Source organism: Somniosus microcephalus, chromosome 17 (assembly GCF_052327205.1).
Source record: "Somniosus microcephalus isolate GS21.2 chromosome 17, FLI_Smic_1.0, whole genome shotgun sequence".
Taxonomy (NCBI): domain Eukaryota; kingdom Metazoa; phylum Chordata; class Chondrichthyes; order Squaliformes; family Somniosidae; genus Somniosus; species Somniosus microcephalus.
The window spans coordinates 12,056,672-12,076,059 of record NC_141003.1 but is presented as its reverse complement, the minus strand read 5'-3'; the positions used below and the strand labels follow the sequence as shown (position 1 = coordinate 12,076,059).

The following is a 19,388-nucleotide window of genomic DNA, read 5'->3' as shown; positions in this document are numbered from 1 at the left end:
TACAAATTTGTCTACTACCACTCTGCAAACCAGTGAAAACTGATGACTATCTTATTAAATGTCTTTTTTTGGAAAACCTATGATGTGGATTATTGAACTTTTTTTTAATATGCAGGCTGGTGTGAAAGGAAAGCTGGGAAGGTTACTGGGGATATTTGAGGTGAGTGTCACTTTTAAAGGCTCAAACTTATAAATTTTGTTGAACTTTACCTGAACATTGATCACTGCTTGTGGCAAAGCATCCAACATGCTAATAAGCAGAGTTTTATAATTAAAAAAACGCTTCTTCTAATCTTTGCATTTTATGTACTAGTGCTTATGAGAATGTGGCCTTGTGCCTTCGATAACCTCCACTGGTAGGAAATTCAATATTTACCTTGTCATCTCATTTTAAACAGCTTAATCAAATCCCACCTCAATTTTCAGTTTGGGAACACACTGCCTTTCTAACTCTGGTACCTCATTCCTGGCATCATCTTTCTGAAATGCACATTCAGCAGGACAAATAGCCCACTATAGTGAGGAACCAGAAACTGCGCACACTATTCTAGATGTAGCCTAACCATTGTTTTTGCTCAATCATCAGTTTACAATCCTCTTCAATATAACCTCCATTTGTACTCTTAATGGTTTTTTTGTTCCTCTTCACCCACTTTTATGGATTTATGTATGTGTACACCTTTGATCTTTGCTCCTCCACTGTGATAAGAAATTAATAAATCAGGATATATTTCCATTTTTTCCAAACATGTTTTCACACATGTCTGTCCTGAACCTTTTCTGCCCATTCTCTTAACCCGTGTCCTTTTGTAGTCTCCTGCTTTAGTCCTGTCAGTTTGCTGCCACTCCCAATTTGGTATCAGCAAAATTTGATATCCACCCTTTTCTGTCAAAATCCAGATTATTTATTTCTGTATATCTAATCCCTGGGGCACCCATTAGCAACTACCTACCAGTCTGAGAGATCCATTCACCATCACTCTTTTCTGTCTGCACTCCAGCCAGCTCAGTCCTTATTGTCCCATTCCCTTTATGCCACAGACCTTGAATTGTGGCACTTTTAGTTTACACACACTTCCAGAAAGCATACATCTCTCACCACACCTCCCACAGTGCATGTACAGCTGACATTGTTCTTTCAAAAAATTTTACTAAGTTAGTCAAACGTCCTACCTTTTTTAAATCTATATGTTGAATGCCTCTGATCAGTCCTTGCACTTCTAAGTATTCATTTATTTTCTAGCTATAGTCTCTAGTAATTTTCCTACTGCTGCCATGTGGCTGTTAGTTGAATTATTTTTTTTTCCTTTCTCCTCCTGTTCAGTAGAGCTCCAGTCAAATTTAGAAAAATTAGTTAGTCCCTCTGCTACGTCACACTAACCTTCAGTATTTTGGGGTATGTCTTATCCTGAAGACTTAGAAAGTTTTAGTGCTCTTGGCCCACAAGAACCGTCTCCCTATTAATGCATGTACAGTTATTCTCCCTCAGCCACAAGCCTTTGACAACTTCACTCTTTAAATACTGAAGTATTCTTTAAGCAGATCTGCCATTTTGTTGCTATGCTCATTTTTCAGTGACCGCACCCCCTCGATTTTTCCAATGTTTATAGAAAAATAAGTTGCTATTTTACTTTACATTGTGGCTGAAATTTTTTCTATACTTCAAGCTCTCCTTACCTCTTTCTTTCTATTTGTAGACTGTTGGTTTTGATGACTTGTGTTTCATTGGCCTTTTATTGTTAGCCTAGCCAACACAGCCCTATCTATTCCATTGGGCTATTCCAAGACTACTGTACCAATTTCCTGCTTACTTTCCTTCCTACTGTTGCTTCACTGCTACAACAACTTGTATTTATATAGCACCTTAAATGTAGTAAAACGACCAAAGGTGCTTCACAGGAATATTATAAGACACACAAATTTGACAGCGAGCCACATGAGAAATTAGGGCAGGTGACCAAAAGCTTGGTCTAAGAGGTAGGTTTTAAGGATCATAAAGGAGGAAAGAGAGGTAGCGAGGCAAGAGGTTTAGGCAGAGAATTCCAGAGCTTGGGGCCCAGGCAACAGAAGGCACGGCCACCAATGGTTGAGCGATTTTATAATCGGGGATGATCAAGAGGGCAGAATTAGAGGGGCACAGATATCTCTAGGTGGGGGGGTTGTGGTGGAATGGGGCTGAAGGAGATTAGATAGGGAGGGGCGAGGCCATTGAGAGATTTGGGGGGGAAAAGGATGAGAATTTTGAAATTGAGGCATTGCTTAACTGGGAGCCAATGTAGGTCAGCGAGCACAGGGGGTGATGGGTGAACGGGACGGTGCGAGTTAGGACACGGGCAGCTGAGTTTTGGATGACCTCACGTTTACGTAGGGTAGAATGTGGGAGGCCAGCCAGGAGTGTGTTGGAATAGTCAAGTCTAGAGGTAACAAAGGCATGGATGAGGTTTCAACAGCAGATGAGCTGAGGCAAGGGCGGAGACAGGCGATGTTAGAGGTGGAAATAGGCGGATATGTGGTTGGAAGCTCATTTCCGGGTCAGAAATGACCCCAAGGTTGCGAACAGTGTGGTTCAGCCTCACGGATGTTAGGGAGAGGGATGGAGTCAGTGGCTGGGGCAGGGAGTTTGTGGCAGGGTCCGCAAACAATGGCTTTGGTTTTCCCAATATTTAATTGGAGAAAATTTCAGCTCATCCAGAACTGGATGACACGAGCAATCTGACAATTTAGAGACCGCTACTATATCCTCCAATTACCCAGGCTATGGCCCATTTCATCCCTATGTAGTTTTCAATCTAATCAACTTTGACTGACTCCTTTCTCTGCTTTAATATTGAAGCCACAAAAGGGATGTAGTTTCATCATGGCATGTTTTAAAACTACCTCCTTGATTTAAAAAAAAACTAACATTCATCATAGAAGTATCCATTTGCGCAACAAAACCAAGTCACGACCTGTGGTGAAGTTATTCCTCATAATTTGTCAAGTTGATTTCGCATGGTTCTTGAGATTGATGTTGACATTGTGGCAGATCTGCCAACGAAGCTCGTGAAATTAAAGTAAGGATACATAAAGTGCGAAATATAAATATTTGCTCTCGCTCTTCCCTAACCCTTTTGAGAGCCATTGTTCTGATCTAGCTCCTTTCTCTGGAATAGTGCGACATGATCATGGAATGTGTATCTATATTCTCCATTCCAATACAGTGAATGGAGAGAGACACATGGCTCACAGAAACACTGAGGACCATTAGCAATATAAATGTTTTTGGATTCTTTATTTTCACTCCTTTTGAACATATTTTTCTCTTCCCATAGAATCAAGACCGAAAGCACAGAACCTATGTCTATATTCTCGTCGTGACAGAAATTCTGGAAGATTGGGAGGATTCAGTTAACATTGGTGAGTTTAGAATATTTTCACAATTACCATTGATGCAACAGGCAGTGAATCATTATCCTTCATCCCAATTGAGTCGTCATCCCTCCAATAATTTTAGTGTAACATTACACAGAACCCCAAAGAAAACTGCCCCAAGGTCAATTTCACAATTGTAATACTGTCACAGTTGTGACTTAAAGCAGGTGGTGTTATAAGCCTGGAGGTTAAGCCTAGACTTGTAAGTGCTGTGTTTGTAGGTGGAGGACCTTGGAACAGAAAAATTAAATCCTTATTGAATTAAAACTCGAATAATCTGATCCCTGTTTTGGAGGCGGTAAGGGGAATTATGCCATCCTAGCACAGAAATTTGTCCAGTGCAGCTATCCCGGGGGGGGGGGGGCTCCTTGTTGGAACTAGCAGAGATGCTGATTGCTCTGGGCCAGTTTGGAAAAATAAAGCTAGATTTACTCAGGCGTTTACATGTTTTAAAAACTTGCCTTTCTCCCCAACTGTAATTAGGCCCTGTAGCCTTAAACCACCACACTGTTTCACTCTAGCAGAAAACTACACTGTCTCACAGGATAATGCTCCGGTCCTTGGGGGAGCACCCTGACTTATTGGGCAGTACCACAGGAGGTTACCATGAATTTAAATTTGGTAGTGTTAGCCTAGTTCCACGTTTCTCAGTTGACGACCTGCAGCATAGTATTGCCCATAATTTGGCACCAATTGTCAATCTTGAGTTTTAAAGGCTACCTTTTATGTGAAGTGAAAGTCTCGCCAGTAATGGGCACTCTTTTTCAAGGTTGGGTCCCACAGAAATCACAGAAACCCCACAGTGCAGATAGAGGCCATTTCGGCCCATCGAGCCTGCACCGAGACATATCCCACCCGATCCCCGTAACCCCTACACCAACACATATCCCACCCTACCCTCGTAACCCCACGTATTTAATCCCCCTAACACTAAGGGTCAATTTATCATAGCCAATCAACCTAACCCGCACATTTTTGGACTGTGGGAGGAAACCGGAGCACCCGGAGAAAACCCACGCAAACACTGGGATAATGTGCAAACTCCACACAGACAGTCACCCGAGGCCGGATTCGAACCCGGGTCCCTGGCACTGTGAGGCAACAGTGCTAACCACTATGCCACCAAGGAACATTGGAACCGGGTACAAGAAACTTTAGCCTGAATCTAACCCAAACCACACCTGCCACGGAGTGCTTGATGCAGACACTTGTGGAGAGTATAAATAGTACTTCTTAGAATTAGCATTTCTACTTTAAGATTCCAAAACACTCTAAACTAGTGCTCCACAAACACTAAGTTACATCTGCTGCAATATTTTCAATTAAGTGTACCGCACCATAATTTGTGCAGGGCAGACTGGACTGCAACTTCCGTGGGAGCTCATTTAAAACTTTGAGAGCTATCGGTGCATATTTGGCTGAAATTATGAAGACTCCTTCTGTGTAAAATCCTACTTTGTTTAAGGTCTGATGGCGTGCAAGCATTTCTAAGTTTAATAACTCTAATGACTAGGTCAGTGTTCTTTAGAAGGGTATAAGGTAGACCTTAGTTTCCTACTGTTAGTGGGTGTTTTGGAAGGGTAGACTAGATGGGCTAATGGCCCTTTTACGATAGTGCTCATTTTAAAGTGAGTTTCTGCTCAAGATATGCACATACTTCTGTTTTTCCAGGTCACGAAAGTACTGTTCAACCAGAAAACTTGCTGCTTTGTTGTCTCCAGAATGATGGGGTTGAAACCCATTCTGGACTTGGGGGATTTAGCACTTCTCCACAGAGTTCAAAATACTATAATTACTGCAAATAATTTGGTTATTGTACCCAGGGGACTGTTTGGCAATATATGGACCTCGAGATCCTTATTGAAATTTGAGAATCCCATAGAAAATACTTCTGTCTCCTTGTAAGTTGATTCAGTAAGGCTGTCCAGTTTGGCTTTGGTTAGATTGTAGTCTACAGTTGGAAGTAGGCCTTGAAATTCTGGAGGAGATTGGGCTTCCTTGTGAATCAAAAGTTCCAGTTTTTATAGGGCTCCATTTTCAAGTGGGTCTTGGCATAATATGGATTTAGCAGTGATGGTAAGTGTAGTGGGAGTTAATTGACTTCTTTGGATCTAAAGTTCTGGCATAAAATGAATTGCTGCTGCCTTGAGATTGTCACACTGCACGTGGCATCTTGGAAGCTATGCTGAAATAGCTTCTCCTTTCTGGTACGTATCAATCTTCCTAAGCCACCAGACAAATGGGGCTGGGGTAGAGGGAGTGTTTGGGAGCACAGGATTTATTGTCGGTGCTATATGCAAATTTTGGGGCTCATTGTACCAACCAGCCTTAAAAATTCCTTGAGACTGTTGCCTGGACGTTGGTTCCCAGGTTTTCAAGTAACCGGGTGAGGCTATTGCTTTGATTGTCTGGAGACAAAAGTACTGAACTGATTGGAGCTACAGTCGTGGCCTCCTTCATGGGCTAGAACACACATCGTAAGGGGTGTGGACCAAGGCCCACATCAACACATTCCATGCTCATTTATGTACCTCACCATGCTGTGTCCATCTTGGCTCGCTTGATTTCCATACCCTGTTCCTCCAAATGGCTCAAAAGTGATAAATGGCTAAGTCCCTATTCCCATGGTCGGGCATGAGATATAAAAGCATATGGGGCAGAGCTGCTGTACTTGGGACTGGTATCTTCGGCACAGAGTAGGTAGATCTTTGTGATAAAGCAAATGGAGCTGGAATCCTTGTCTTTGGTCTGACTGAGAGCAACACAGATGGTGGTCAGTTTTTTTTAAAAGCCTCCTGAAAGATTGTGGTATACTGGCAGCTATCTTGACTACTCTAATTCGATTCATTCGCTATCAAACGGCTGAGCGCACTGGATACAGCAAAGGGTCTTGACAATATCCCGGCTATCGTGCTGAAGACCTGTGCTCCAGAACTAGCCGCGCCTCTAGCCAAGCTGTTCCAGTACAGCTACAACACTGGCATCTATCCGACAATGTGGAAAACTGCCCAGGTATGTCCTGTCCACAAAAAGCAGGACAAATCCAATCCGGCCAATTACCGCCCCATCAGTCCACTCTCGATCGTCGGCAAAGTGATGGAGGGTGTTGTCGACAGTGCTATCAAGCGGCAGTTACTCACCAATAACCTGCTCGGTTTGGGTTCTGCCAAGACCTCATTACAGCCTTGGTCCAAACTAGCTGAATTCTAGAGGTGAGAGTGACTGCCCTTGATATCAAGGCTGCATTTAACAGAGTGGCATCAAGGAGCCCTAGTAAAATTGAAGTCAATGGGAATCAGCAGAAAGATTCTCCACTGTCTGGAGTCATACCTAGCACAAAGAAAGGTGGTTGTTTGAGGCCAATCATCTCGGCCCCAGGACATCGCTGCAGGAGTTCCTCAGGGCAGTGTCCTAGGCCCAGCCATCTTCAGCTGCTTCATCAATGACCTTCCCTCCATTATAAGGTCAGAAGTGGGGTTGTTTGCTGATGACTGCAGTGTTCAGTGCCATTTGCAACTCCTCGGATAATGCTGCATGCGGGTATAGACTGCTTCAAGACCTGGATGACATTCAGGTGGTAGAAGTCTTGGGCTGATAAGTAGCAGGTAACATTCGTGCCGCACAAGTGCCAGGCAATGACTATCTCCAACAAGAGAGAGTCTAACCACTGCCCCTTGACATTCAACAGCATTACCATCGCCGAATCCCCCACCATCAACATCCTGGGGGGTCGCTGTTGACCAGAAACTTAACTGGGCCAGCCACAAATACTGTGGCTACAAGAACTGGTCAGAGGCTGGGTATTCTGCAGTGTGTCTCTCACCATCTGATTCCCCAAAGCCTTTCCGCCATCTACAAGGTACAAGTCAGGAATGTGATGGAATACTCCACTTGTTGGAGCTGCACTCATCCAGGCAACATGCAAGAAGCTCAACACCATCCAGGACAAAGCAGCCACTTGATTGGCACCCCATTCACCATTTTAAACATTCACTCCCTCCACCACCGGCGCACCGTGGCTGTAGTGTGTACCATCTACAAGATGCACTGCAGCAACTCGCCAGGGCTTCTTCGGCAGCACCTCCCAAACCCACGACCTCATGACTTGGAAATATATCACCGTTCCTTTATAGTCGCTGGGTCAAAATCCTGGAACTCCCTAACAGCACTGTGTGGGAGTGCCTTCAGCACGCAGACTGCAGCAGTTCAAGAAAGTGGCTCATCACCACCTTCTCGGACAATTGGGGATGGGCAATAAATGCTGGCCTTGCCAGCAACGCCCACATCCTAGGAATGAATATTTAAAAAAAAAAAAAAAAACTGAACAGGTTTAAAATGTATTTCCAATGATCTGATCCATTTGTCACCGGAAATAGAAAAAAAATAAGAGCAGGTGCAAAGGTGGAGGGGGGGGAATCTACAATAAATGAAACCAGCCTAAATATAAACACCATTGGAAAGCATAAAGTAAGGGAGGACATTGATTGGCAGGGAATAAATAGTTATAGAACAGGAGTTTAAAAAGATGGTTAAAAATAAAGAACTGCTATTAAAAATGAGTTAAACTGTCTGTACAGCCATTCGAGCCAGATCCGCCATTCAACATGATCATGGCTAATCCTCTATCTCAATACCATATTCCCGCACTCTCCCCATACCCCTTGATGCCTTTTGCGTCTAGATATCTATCTATCTCAAATATATTCAGTGACTTGGCCTCCACAGCCTTCTGTGGTAGAGAATTCCACAGGTTCACCACCCTCCATGAAGAAATTTCTCCTCATCTCGGTCCTAAATGTCCTACCCCGTATCCTGAGACTGTGACCCCTTGTTCTAGACCCCCCCCCCCCCCCCCCACAAGCGAGGGGAAACATCCTCCCTGCATCCAGTCTGTCTAGCCCTGTCAGAATTTTATACGTTTCAATGAGACCCCCTCTCACTCTTCTAAACTCTAGTGAATACAGGCCTAGTCGACCCAATCTCTCCTCATACAACAGTCCTGCCATCCCAGGGATCAGTCTGGTGAAGCTTTGCTGCACTCCCTCTATGGCAAGTATATCCTTTCTTAGGTAAGGAGACCAAAACTGCACACAGTACTCCAGGTGTGGTCTCGCCAAAGCCCTGTATAACTGTAGTAAGACATCCTTGCTCCTGTACTCGAATCCTCTTGCAATGAAGGCCAACATACCATTTGCTTGCTGCACCTGCATGTTTGCTTTCAGTGACTGGTGTACAAGGACACCCAGGTCCCTTTGTACATCAACATTTCCCAATCTATCGCCATTTAAATAATACTCTGCCTTTCTGTTTTTCCTAACCGTGAATAACTTCACATTTATCCACATTATACTGCATCTGATATGTATTTGCCCACTCACTCAACTTGTCTAAATCGCCTTGAAGCCTCTTTGCATCCTCCTAGTTTTGTGTCATCAGCAAACTTGGAAATATTACATTTGGTTCCCTCATCCAAATCATTGATATATATTGTGAATAGCTGGGGCCCAAGCACTGATCCCTGCGGTACCCCACTAGTCACCGCCTGCCACCCTGAAAAAGACCCATTTATTCCTACTCTCGGTTTCTTGTCTGTTAACCAATTTTCAATCCATGCAAGTATATTACCCCCAATCCCATATGGGCCATTGTTGAATCTGATGTATGTGATCGCTATTTGCCAATCGAGGGAACAAAATCCTCGTTGCTCCCTGGCAGGTTAGGATCTGACTGGGAAAGATTGTGTTTGCGGGGCGTCCAGTATGGAGTGTTGAGGCCATGTACAAGACAACTGCTTGGGTCAAGCTTTTACGAAGCATTAATGCTTGGAGTTGAAAGTTCAGGTGGAGGTGTGCTACAACCTGTAGTTTTAACTCTTTGGAAATCTACCTTTCAACATTTCCATCATCTCAAAATACTTGCGTGTATGTGGATGCTGGACCAATGAATTAGATTTTGCTAGTTGCGGGTATGGGCTTTAACATTTTTTTTCTACCCATGCTCTAGAATTGTTTGGCTCTTAGATTGCTCTCCTAGTAAATCGTAACTCTTCTCTCTCCGATTTTGAGCGAGGGGTGAGCAGCAGCAGCACTGAGGTCTGGGTCCTGCCTGAAACCAGCACGAATGAGTGTAGGCTGGCGGATGGGAGGAGGCCACAGCCAGGATCTGTGGAAACCTGGCAGCCAGGTAGCTGAGTCCTTGGGGAGGGTTACCTGGGGCGGGGAAGGAGGCCCAGGGGAACACTCCTGCTCCACCTGGCCTGCAAGGCGATAATAAAAAAAAATTCCTTACCTTCTGGGCCCTCTTGGACCTGCTTCTCCATGGAGCCAGGTTTCCCTGGTGAGGCTAGCGCAATTGCGCATTAAAGTTGAGCCAGCATCTGGATGATCTGATCAGACCCTGACTTTTACATTTTAATGAGGCCTCCACTGCCCAAAATACCCCTGTTAAAGGGGTGCAGGATGCGAGTGTGGCATAAACCAGGTGAGTGCTGCACTGCTGATATATTAAACCCCCCCCCCCCCCAACCACAGTCTGGTCTAATGCCCGAGTGCTTGCCCTAGCCTTCGTATCTGCGTAAGCTTTCGGTAATTTTCCCAGACTAACAAACAGAACTATCTTTCCTTTAACTGTTTCAGCTACTGGAATTATTGTGTGCCTCCATTAGAATTCCACTCTCGTCTTCAATTAGTCGGAAAGGAAATTAAAATTAAATTTTAAAAGTAGGTCCTCTAGGGTAATGATCTCTGGATTATTGCCCGAGCCACATGCAAATTGGCATAGAAGCCGTCGGATCAGGAACATTAACACGTGGCTAAAGGCTGGTGTGGGAAAGAGGGGTACCTTTTCATGGGACACTGGCACCAGTGCTGGGACAGAAAGGAGCTGTACCGATTGATGGGACGGGCTCCACCTGAACCGGGATGGGACTCGTGTCCTAGCGGAAAGGGTAAATAGGAAGGTGCAAAGGTGGAGGGGGGGAATCTACAATAAATGAAACCAGCCTAAATATAAACACCATTGGAAAGCATAAAGTAAGGGAGGACATTGATTGGCAGGGAATAAATAGTTATAGAACAGGAGTTTAAAAAGATGGTTAAAAATAAAGAACTGCTATTAAAAGAGTTAAACTGTCTGTACAGCAATGCAGTGTCCACAATAAAACAGGCGAGCTGGAGGCAATCATGCATTACGAGGAACCAGACATGGGGATTACTGAGACAGGGCTACAGCAAAATCAGCACTGGGAATTAATCATTGCAGCGTATAACATTTAGAAAAGATGGAGGGGAGGTGGAGTAGCTGTACTTGGGGATAACATGGCAGTAGGAAAAAGTGATGCAGCTATCAGCAAGACAGAAATAGAATCCATGTGGATAGAGATAAAAGATCAATCGCACTAATGGGGTAGTCTGCAGACCACCTAATAGTAGAAGGGAGGTGGAGGAAGAAATAGACAGACAAATTAGGGAAATGAGTAAACAAAAAATAATCATGAGATTTCAACTACCCTGCTATTAATTGGACAGAAGAGGTAGGTAAAGGGGATATGGGAATGGAGTTCCTACAACATGTACAGGACTACTTTCTAACCCAATATGTAAGAAGCCCATCAAGGGCTGATTTGCTATTGGATCTAGTAATGGGGAATGAACCAGAGCAGATGAGAGCAGAAAAGTAAAAGTAGGGGAATATCTAGGCAATCGTGACCATAATCGAATACGCTTTGAGATAATAATTGAAGGACATAAGTATGACAGAAGGTAATAGATTAGAGAAAAGCTGATTTTGAGGGGCTGAGAAAAGAATGGGGGGTGGGAGAATAAAATGAACAATATTGGCAAACTATGATGTAGAACAGCAATGGGGAACATTTAAATTGGTGGTCAACAGAGTCCAAGAAAAATATATTCTGCTTAAAAAAAAAAAAAATTAAAAAAAAATTAAACACTGGATGGATAAAGCCATAAGGGAAAAATTGAGGGTAAGGAAAGAGGCATGTTAAGTGCATGGGCAGCAGGGAGAGCATGATGAGGGAGAATACAAAGAAATTAGAGAAGTCAAAAATAATTAGGAAGGCAAAGAGGAACTATGAAATTAAATTAATTAAGGAACATAACAGATTAGTAAAATATTTTACAGGCACATAAATTTTTTTTAAAAAGGAAGGTTGGGATGGGAATATGGCCACTAAGGGATGGACAGGACAATAACAGGCAGCAATAGGGAGATGGCAGAAATATTAAATAATTACTTTGCTTCAGTATTCAGTAGACAAGGGTAATGTAGATGTAATTTATCTAGATTTTCAAAAGGCCTTTGATAAGGTACCCCATAATAGACAAATGAATAAGGTCAGAATGCAGAGTCAGGGGACAAGTAGCAGAATGGATTGCAAGCTGGCTTCAAGACAGAGTAGGGGCAAAAGGTAGCTATTCGGAGTGGCAGATGGTGGGAAGTGGTATTCCACAAGGATCAGTGCTGGGACCACTTGTTCACAATTTATGTTAACGATTTAGACTTTGAAATCAAAAACACAATTTCTAAATTTGCAGATGACACCAAATTGGGGGGCTAGTCAATACTGAGGAGGACAGCAACAAATTACAGGAGGACATTAATAAACTTGCAGAATGGGCATATATACAGGAAACTTTGGTTTATCCGGAGGTTGTATGTCCGGAATACTCGATCTAATGGCAAAAATCAGGAGCCGTTTTCTAAGTTTTTTTTTAGATCTCGTTCCTTTTTTTTCCCCCAGTCAGGCACTGCAAGGTCTGTAGCTACAGCAACAGCTTCAGCTAGAGACGCTTGCAGCTGCAGCCGACTCTTTAGAAACTGTTGCTAAGCAACAGTGTTTGTCAGATACGGAGATGAAAACCTCCGTATGCTTCAACATTAACTTTGTATGTCCGGCAGTTTTGATAGATCGGCAACACATCGGTGCCGGATATCACACAGTTTCCTGTAATTGGCAAATGAATTTCAACACAGATAAATGTGAGTTACTTGATTTTGGTAGGAAGAATAGGGAGGTCACTTATTATTTGGAGGGTGCAAGTCTGGGTGAGGTAGAGGAGCAAAGGGATCGGAGTACTAATACTAAAACTAGCGATACAGGTTAACAAGGTCATAAAAGGCAAACCAATTACTAGGGTTTATTTCTAGAGGGATAGAATTGAAAAGTAGTAAAGTTATGCTAAACTTGTATCGAGCCTTGGTTAGACCACACTTGGAGTACTGCGTACAATTCTGGTCACCATATTATAAAAAGGATGTACAGGCACTGGAGGGGGTGCAGAGAAGATTTACAAGGATGATACCAGAAATGCAAGAGTATACCGGTCAGGAAAGGATGGACAGGCTGGGTCTCTTTTTTTTTCTCTTGAAAAGAGAAGACTGAGGGGTGACCTAATGGAGGTTTTTAAAATTGAAAGGTTTTGATAGTGGATACAGAGAGTGTGTTTCCACTTGTGGGGAAGAGCAAAACTAGAGGCCATCAATAGAAGATAGCCGCCAAGAAATCAAATAGGGAATTCAGAAGAAACTTCTTTACCCAGAGAGTGGTGAGAATGTGGCACTCGCTACCACAGGGAGTGGTTGAAGCAAATAGTATAGATGCATTTAAGGGGAGGTTAGATAACCATATGAGGGAGAAGGGAATAGAGGGTTATGCTGATAGTTAGACGAGCAAAGACGGGAGGAGGCTCGAGTGGAGCATAAATGCTGACATGGACTGGTTGGGATGAATGGCCCATTTTTGTGCTGTATGCCCTATGTAATTAGTTGAAAGCCTCACATTTTTATCTTTTAAACTATCAATTGAATTTATTTAACAAGATGAACAAGTAAATGATTTAAAACACATTTCCAGCAGAATTTCTGTTTAGCTCTTTGAGGGGAAAATGAATGGTTCCAATCTAAATGTCAAGATATCCTTGTATAAAATAACTTATGCACACACTGATTTTCTTGTATTTCTTGCCACTACAGGAGCTGTGCTAGTTTGAACTATATTTCTCAGAAATTTCCACGTGCTGTCTCGGACTCACAGTTGCAGCTCCTTAAATATTAAGTTACCAGAACTTCCTGGATTTAAATAACAGGCACATTCAACTGGCTGTCATACATGTAACTGAACAGATCAGCCTGTCTGACAATAGCTTGGCTCTTTCCCTCGAGCTCTGCAGGCAACCAGTGAAACTCTCAACTTTTGTACATTAGTTCAGTTTGGGACAAAATTCTGACTGCAGCTTTTATAAAAAAAAAACTCTTAGTGACTGAATTAAAGGAACCTCTACAGTTAAAACAAGACACAAAGGAAAGTTGGCCTTTATCTCGAGGGGGTAGGATTAGAGAGGGGTGGAAGTTGTGCTTCTGTTGTACAGAGCCTTGGTCAGATGATGTCTGGAGTTCTGGGCACCACCCTCAGGAAGGATTTATTGGCCTTGGCGGGGATACAGTGCAGATTCAGCAGAATAATACCAGCGCGCTAAGGATTAAATACGGAGGACAGGTTGCATAAACTTGGCTTGTATTCCCTTGAGTATAGAAGATTGAGGGGTGAGCTGATCAATGTGTTTCAACTGTTAAGAATTTGATAGGGTAGATATGGAGAAACAATTTCTTCTGATGGGGTGTTAAGAGTGAGAGAAGGAAGCACTTTTTCACAAAGGGTGGTGGAAATCTGGAACTCTTCCCCAAAAGGCTGTGGACGCTGGGGGCAGTTGAGCTTTCAGATAGCTTTTTGTTGGGCAAGGGTTTCAAGGGATATGGAGCAATGGCAAGTCAGTGGAGTTGAGGTACAGATCAACCATGATCTAATTGAATGGTGGAACAGGCTTGTGGGGCTGAATGGCCTCCTCCTGTTCCTATGTAACTTAATTTTTGCCATCCAGGTGCAGTCATTCCTTAAAGTTTAACCTGCACGTAAGCTTTCTCTAAGTCGATCCATTGTTCTTCTGACCTCGTATGGATTAGTGGTGTATTAATGGCTAGTGCTCTGTCTGTTTCTATTTTAACATCCTGTTTTAATGTTTGCCGTTCTATCATTTACTGGATGTCTTCATCCACTGCTACCTTAAGCATTGTTCTGACCTTCTGAGGGAAGAACTAAGTAACACAGTTTGAGGTGATGAATGACCCAGCAGATTCATGGTGGGAAGAGGATTATGATCCTAGACATGCACTTTTTTTAAGGGACTTTTTTTGATATTTCCCCTTTTTTTGAACTCCTTTGACCCCCTTCTCTCTCTCTCTCTCTCTCTCTCTTCCCCCCCCCCCCCCCCCCCCCAAAAAAAAAAAACCCTTGGACGATGGGCTTTTCTGATGAAAGTTAAATCTGCAGATAACAAATAGAAAACGCTGCAACTATGATGTTTAATCACAGAAATCACAGAAACCCCACAGTGCAGATAGAGGCCATTTCGACCCATCGAGCCTGCACCGACACATATCCCACCCGATCCCCGTAACCCCTACACCAACACATATCCCACCCTATCCCCGTAACCCCACGTATTTAATCCCCCTAACACTAAGGGTCAATTTATCATAGCCAATCAATCAATCTACCATTTCATTTGAGCAAGTCATGTCGAAGGCCACTAATTTGCAGTTTTCGTGGGTGGGAAAATAGATAAGAGTAATGGAATTTGATCTCCAAGGCAGTTAATACTCCCAGAAACCCATGTAATGAAAACACAATTTAACTTATTCAGTCACCGTTGACTAGAGGTCCTGGCTATGCACCTTTTTGAAGTCTACCTTTGTAACCAGTGTGTTGGCGCTTCCTACTTGGTGTATTGCCACTTGTGGCATGAGCTGTGACCGTGAGATTTAAGCTTGGCAGGTATGCATGGTGGGCCCTCAATTCTTGTGTGGGGAAATTGAGATTATTCAGTACCTGGGTTTGACAATTTTTAAAAATTCCATTTGGTTTCTACAGTGTCTACATGGATCAATATTCCAGGCACCAAATGGTGTCCCTTATCAGAGAATGATACAACACAGAAGGAGGCCATCATGCCTGTGCCAGCTCTTTGGTGGAGCTAACCAATTAATCCCACGCCCCTGCTCTTTCCCCATAACCCTGTAAATGTTTTCCCTTCAAGTACTTATCCAATTCTCTTGAATGTTACCATTGAATCTTCCATCAGCTTTTCAGAGTGCATTCCAGATCATCATAACTCGCTGTTTTTTAAAAAAAAGTTTCCTCATGTTGCCTCTGGCTCTTTTGCCAATTACCTTGAATTTGTATCCCCTGATTACTGACCCTTCTGCCACTGGAAACAGTAAATAAGGAGAAACTATGAAAACCGTTCATGACTTTTGAACACCCATCAAATCGCCTTCTCTGCTCTAAGGAGAACAATCCCGGCTCCTCCAGTGTCTCCACATCACTGAAGTCCCTCATCCCTGGTACCATTCTAGTAAATCTCCTCTGCACCCTCTCCAAAGCTTTGACATCCTTCCTAAAGTGCGGTGCCCAGAATTGAACACTCTTCCAGCTGAGGCCTAACTAGTGTTTCATAAAGTTTTAGCATAACTTCCTTACTTTTGTACACTCTTCCTCTTAATAAAGCCAAGGCTCCCATATGCTTTTTTTTTAATGGCCTTCTCGGCATGTCCTGCCACCTTCAAGGATTTGTGTACATACACCCCCAGGACTCTGTTCCTGCTCCTCCTTTAAAATTGTACCAGTTAGTTTATATTGCCGCCGCCTCATTCTTCCTACAAAAATGTATCATCACACTTTCTGCGTTTTAAATTTCATCTGCCATGTGTCTGTCTTGAAGTCTATTACTATCCCCATTGTTTACTACATTTCTGAGTTTCATGGCGTTTGCAAATTTTGAAATTCTGCTGTGTATACGCAAATCATTAATGTACATCAAAAAGAGCAGTGGTCCTATTACTGACCCCTGGGGAACAGCACTAGTATACATCCCTCCAGTCTGGAAAGCAACCATTTACCACTGCTGTTTTCGGTCCCGTAGCCAATTTTGTATCCATGCTGCCACTGTGGGCTTTAATTTTACTAACAAGTTTATTAGTGATTCTTTGTCATACTTTTTGAAAGTCCGTATGGTCAGTATCCTTAGCAGAACAAGTTGAATTGACTTTTTTTGCTTTTACAGGAAGGAAAAGGGAATGGTTTAAAGTTGAGGATGCGATCAAGGTTCTGCAGCGTCATAAACCAGTACACGCCGAGTACTTGGAAAAGCTGAAACTGGGCAACTCGAGCACGAATGGAAACTCTGTGGTCACCACACTTTCGGATGACACGGCTACTTTGTACGTGACCTCTTCCCAAACTTCAGGGATGTCATCTGACCTCAGATGAAATGGACATTCACATGTGGCCTTTCTGTTCATGTGCAGTCAATTAGGAAATTGCATTCTGTTTCGAAAGCAGAATGGTCTAGTTTAGATTGTATATGTATAAATACTTTTGCATGAATACTTGCAGTGTTGATATGAAACTTTTTATGATGTAAAATAGTGTTGAAAACCAAAGCCATACATTGATTTATGTTAGCATTATTTTGTTAGACATGCCTTGCAGGCTACTAAATGTTTTAAGATTGCATTATATAGAAGGGTATATTTAATCCTGTTTCAATTTTACCATGCATAGCATGCCACAGATGTGAAAATGACTTTCTACATTGGTGTTTAACAATGGTAATGTGGTATCTGATGAATGTTTTCCACCTCAAAATTAAATTCTAAAAAATCTTTAGAAGAACACTTGAGACATCCTATTAGAAAGTCTGATTGCTCAACACTTGATTTCAAAATTTAAATCTTGAGAAATGAATCGCCCCTTTTGAATTGGGTAACTGATTAGAAGCCTTTTTTCAAAATTGATCATTTTTTGGTTATGTGCTGTTAATTGTGCTTGTATTCCTGATTTAAAAAAATGATCTGATGCAGCAATGTGCTTTCATCTCAAAGTTTCACTGGCCTGCAGTTGCTAAATCTGAATATCCTCCCCCACCATGATCAGTAATCTAAAACTCAAATTCCGTTGCCAATTAAAACAGCTGCCAATTTGGCTTTTGTACTAAATTTGTAGCTTTTCCACTTTCTACACCATCTCGATGCGCAGTTTTTGTTCCTTTTTTGATTTATCCTTTTTTCATCGTTTTGTTCACACTCTTTCCATCTCCAATCAGACGTCCTATACCCAAGTCACCCTAAATTGTTTGGGGACAATGTCTTGCTCTAGCTGGAGTGCAGCTGGAGTTTACAAATATACCAGGCTCCCCCTCAAACTGCTGGTCTGGAGGATGCTTCGGGAGCTGAATGGTAGAGTATCTTTGTCTGTGCAAAATTCATCAATTTCCTTTCATGTGTTGCCTAAATCTATTTCCTTTCACGTGTTTTGTTTGCAAGTTTCTATTTGATTATATATTTGTACCTTGCTGATTGGAGGTGGTGGTCTGTTTTAAATGAAGTAGCACTCTAGGGGACTCTCGTTTTGTGACTGCCCATGAGACTGGGATGATATAAGGCAGCTTAGCAGGATCTGGGAGCAATTTTTTTCCTGTGTTTTAAAACGGCCATTATAAAGACTTGCCATTTTTTTTCTTTTTGTGGGAAGGAGTTTGATGGTGCTGTGGGTTTGTGTTCAGCCATTACGGGTGGGTCAGAATCCAGCCCTGACTAATCGGCTTCTAGCTCTGCTGGCTGCAAGAGTCCCATGTGAAATGAGTGGACAGCCTCGACTAGTTTTGAGTAAAGGGCCCCAGTATAAAATAGTCTCTTGGCAATGCCTCTCTGCCCATCGCCAGTGTGCAGCCTGGCACACTTCACCCTGCTGTATTTGGAGGTGCTCCTCAAAGCTTAAAGGATGTTGGGGATTTGTAGACCTCCAGTTGTAGCATCGGTCTTTTTTTTTAATGAAAAATGGAAGTGTTCCATATCTTTAAACTCCTGCTCAGTGGTCTCTAATCCCACCTTGGTCGTTGAGGAATTTTTTTTTTTAATGTGTGGTTAAATTACAATATTGACATTGAAGGCCTAAAGACTTCTGGGATGAACCTGCCTTATCCAGTCATAGCCTGCTGTATTTGACTCTTCAATACTGCTTCATTTCATTACAGTGCCCTCATTATTGGTTTCTAGCTGCATTTAGAGAGACCCATCACCTTCATCATTAAAAGCTTTCTGTACGGTCCCAAAGACACCATTCGAGAGAGTCTACTGTATTTGATTTTAAAAAAATCATTTTCTTAATGAGACTAATAGTCTTGAATAAAACTGAATTTTGAACAAAGTGTGTTATCACTTGTTTCTATTTAATGGCTTGTTCTTTCCCCAAACCTGGTCAATATATGTATAAAGCATGAAAAGTTTGGTTAGGTAAAGATTTGAGGAAGGGGGGAAAAAAACACATGGACAGAGTTGGTGCAGATACATAGAGAACCTTTTTTTGTTTCCACCATTGTCATCGGTGATTGCGTCACCTCTACACTCCAGCGCGGTTCCATACTTAACTATCGAAGCGTAGCTAGCGAATCACCTGAAATAACTTCTCTTCTACACCGTTGCCTCGAGTCCCCCCAGGATCTATCCTTGGGCCTCTTCTATTTCTCATCTACTGTACATGCTGCCCCTCAGAATCCGGCCTCGGGCGACTGTCTGTGTGGAGTTTGCACATTCTCCCCGTGTTTGCGTGGGTTTACTCCGGGTGCTCCGGTTTCCTCCCACAGTCCAAAGATGTGCAGGTTAGGTTGATTGGCTATGATAAATTGACCCTTAGTGTTAGGGGGATTAAATACGTGGGGATAGGGTGGGATATGTGTTGGTGTAGGGGTTATGGGGATCGGGTGGGATATGTGTCGGTGCAGGCTCGATGGGCCGAAATGGCCTCTATCTGCACTGTGGGGTTTCTGTGATTCTGAGTACATCAGGTTCCACAAGTATGCTAACAACACTGCGTTCTCACCACCACCTCTCTCAACCCCTCCACT

At 42.8% G+C, this 19,388-nt stretch overlaps 1 protein-coding gene across 1 annotated transcript in view; it reads left to right on the top strand.

The window, feature by feature from the left end:
* The window catches only part of LOC147105502 (diphosphoinositol polyphosphate phosphohydrolase 2-like), a 34,208-nt gene extending 15,517 nt beyond the window's left edge, over positions 1–18,691 (top strand). Inside the window, exons 2-4 of the mRNA XM_086009917.1 lie at positions 116–160; positions 3,312–3,396; positions 16,548–18,691. Coding sequence (XP_085866043.1) covers positions 116–160; positions 3,312–3,396; positions 16,548–16,753 — 336 coding nt within the window. The 3' untranslated portion in view covers positions 16,754–18,691. The remainder of the gene's footprint in view (positions 1–115; positions 161–3,311; positions 3,397–16,547) is intronic.
* Positions 18,692–19,388: the final 697 nt, after the last annotated feature.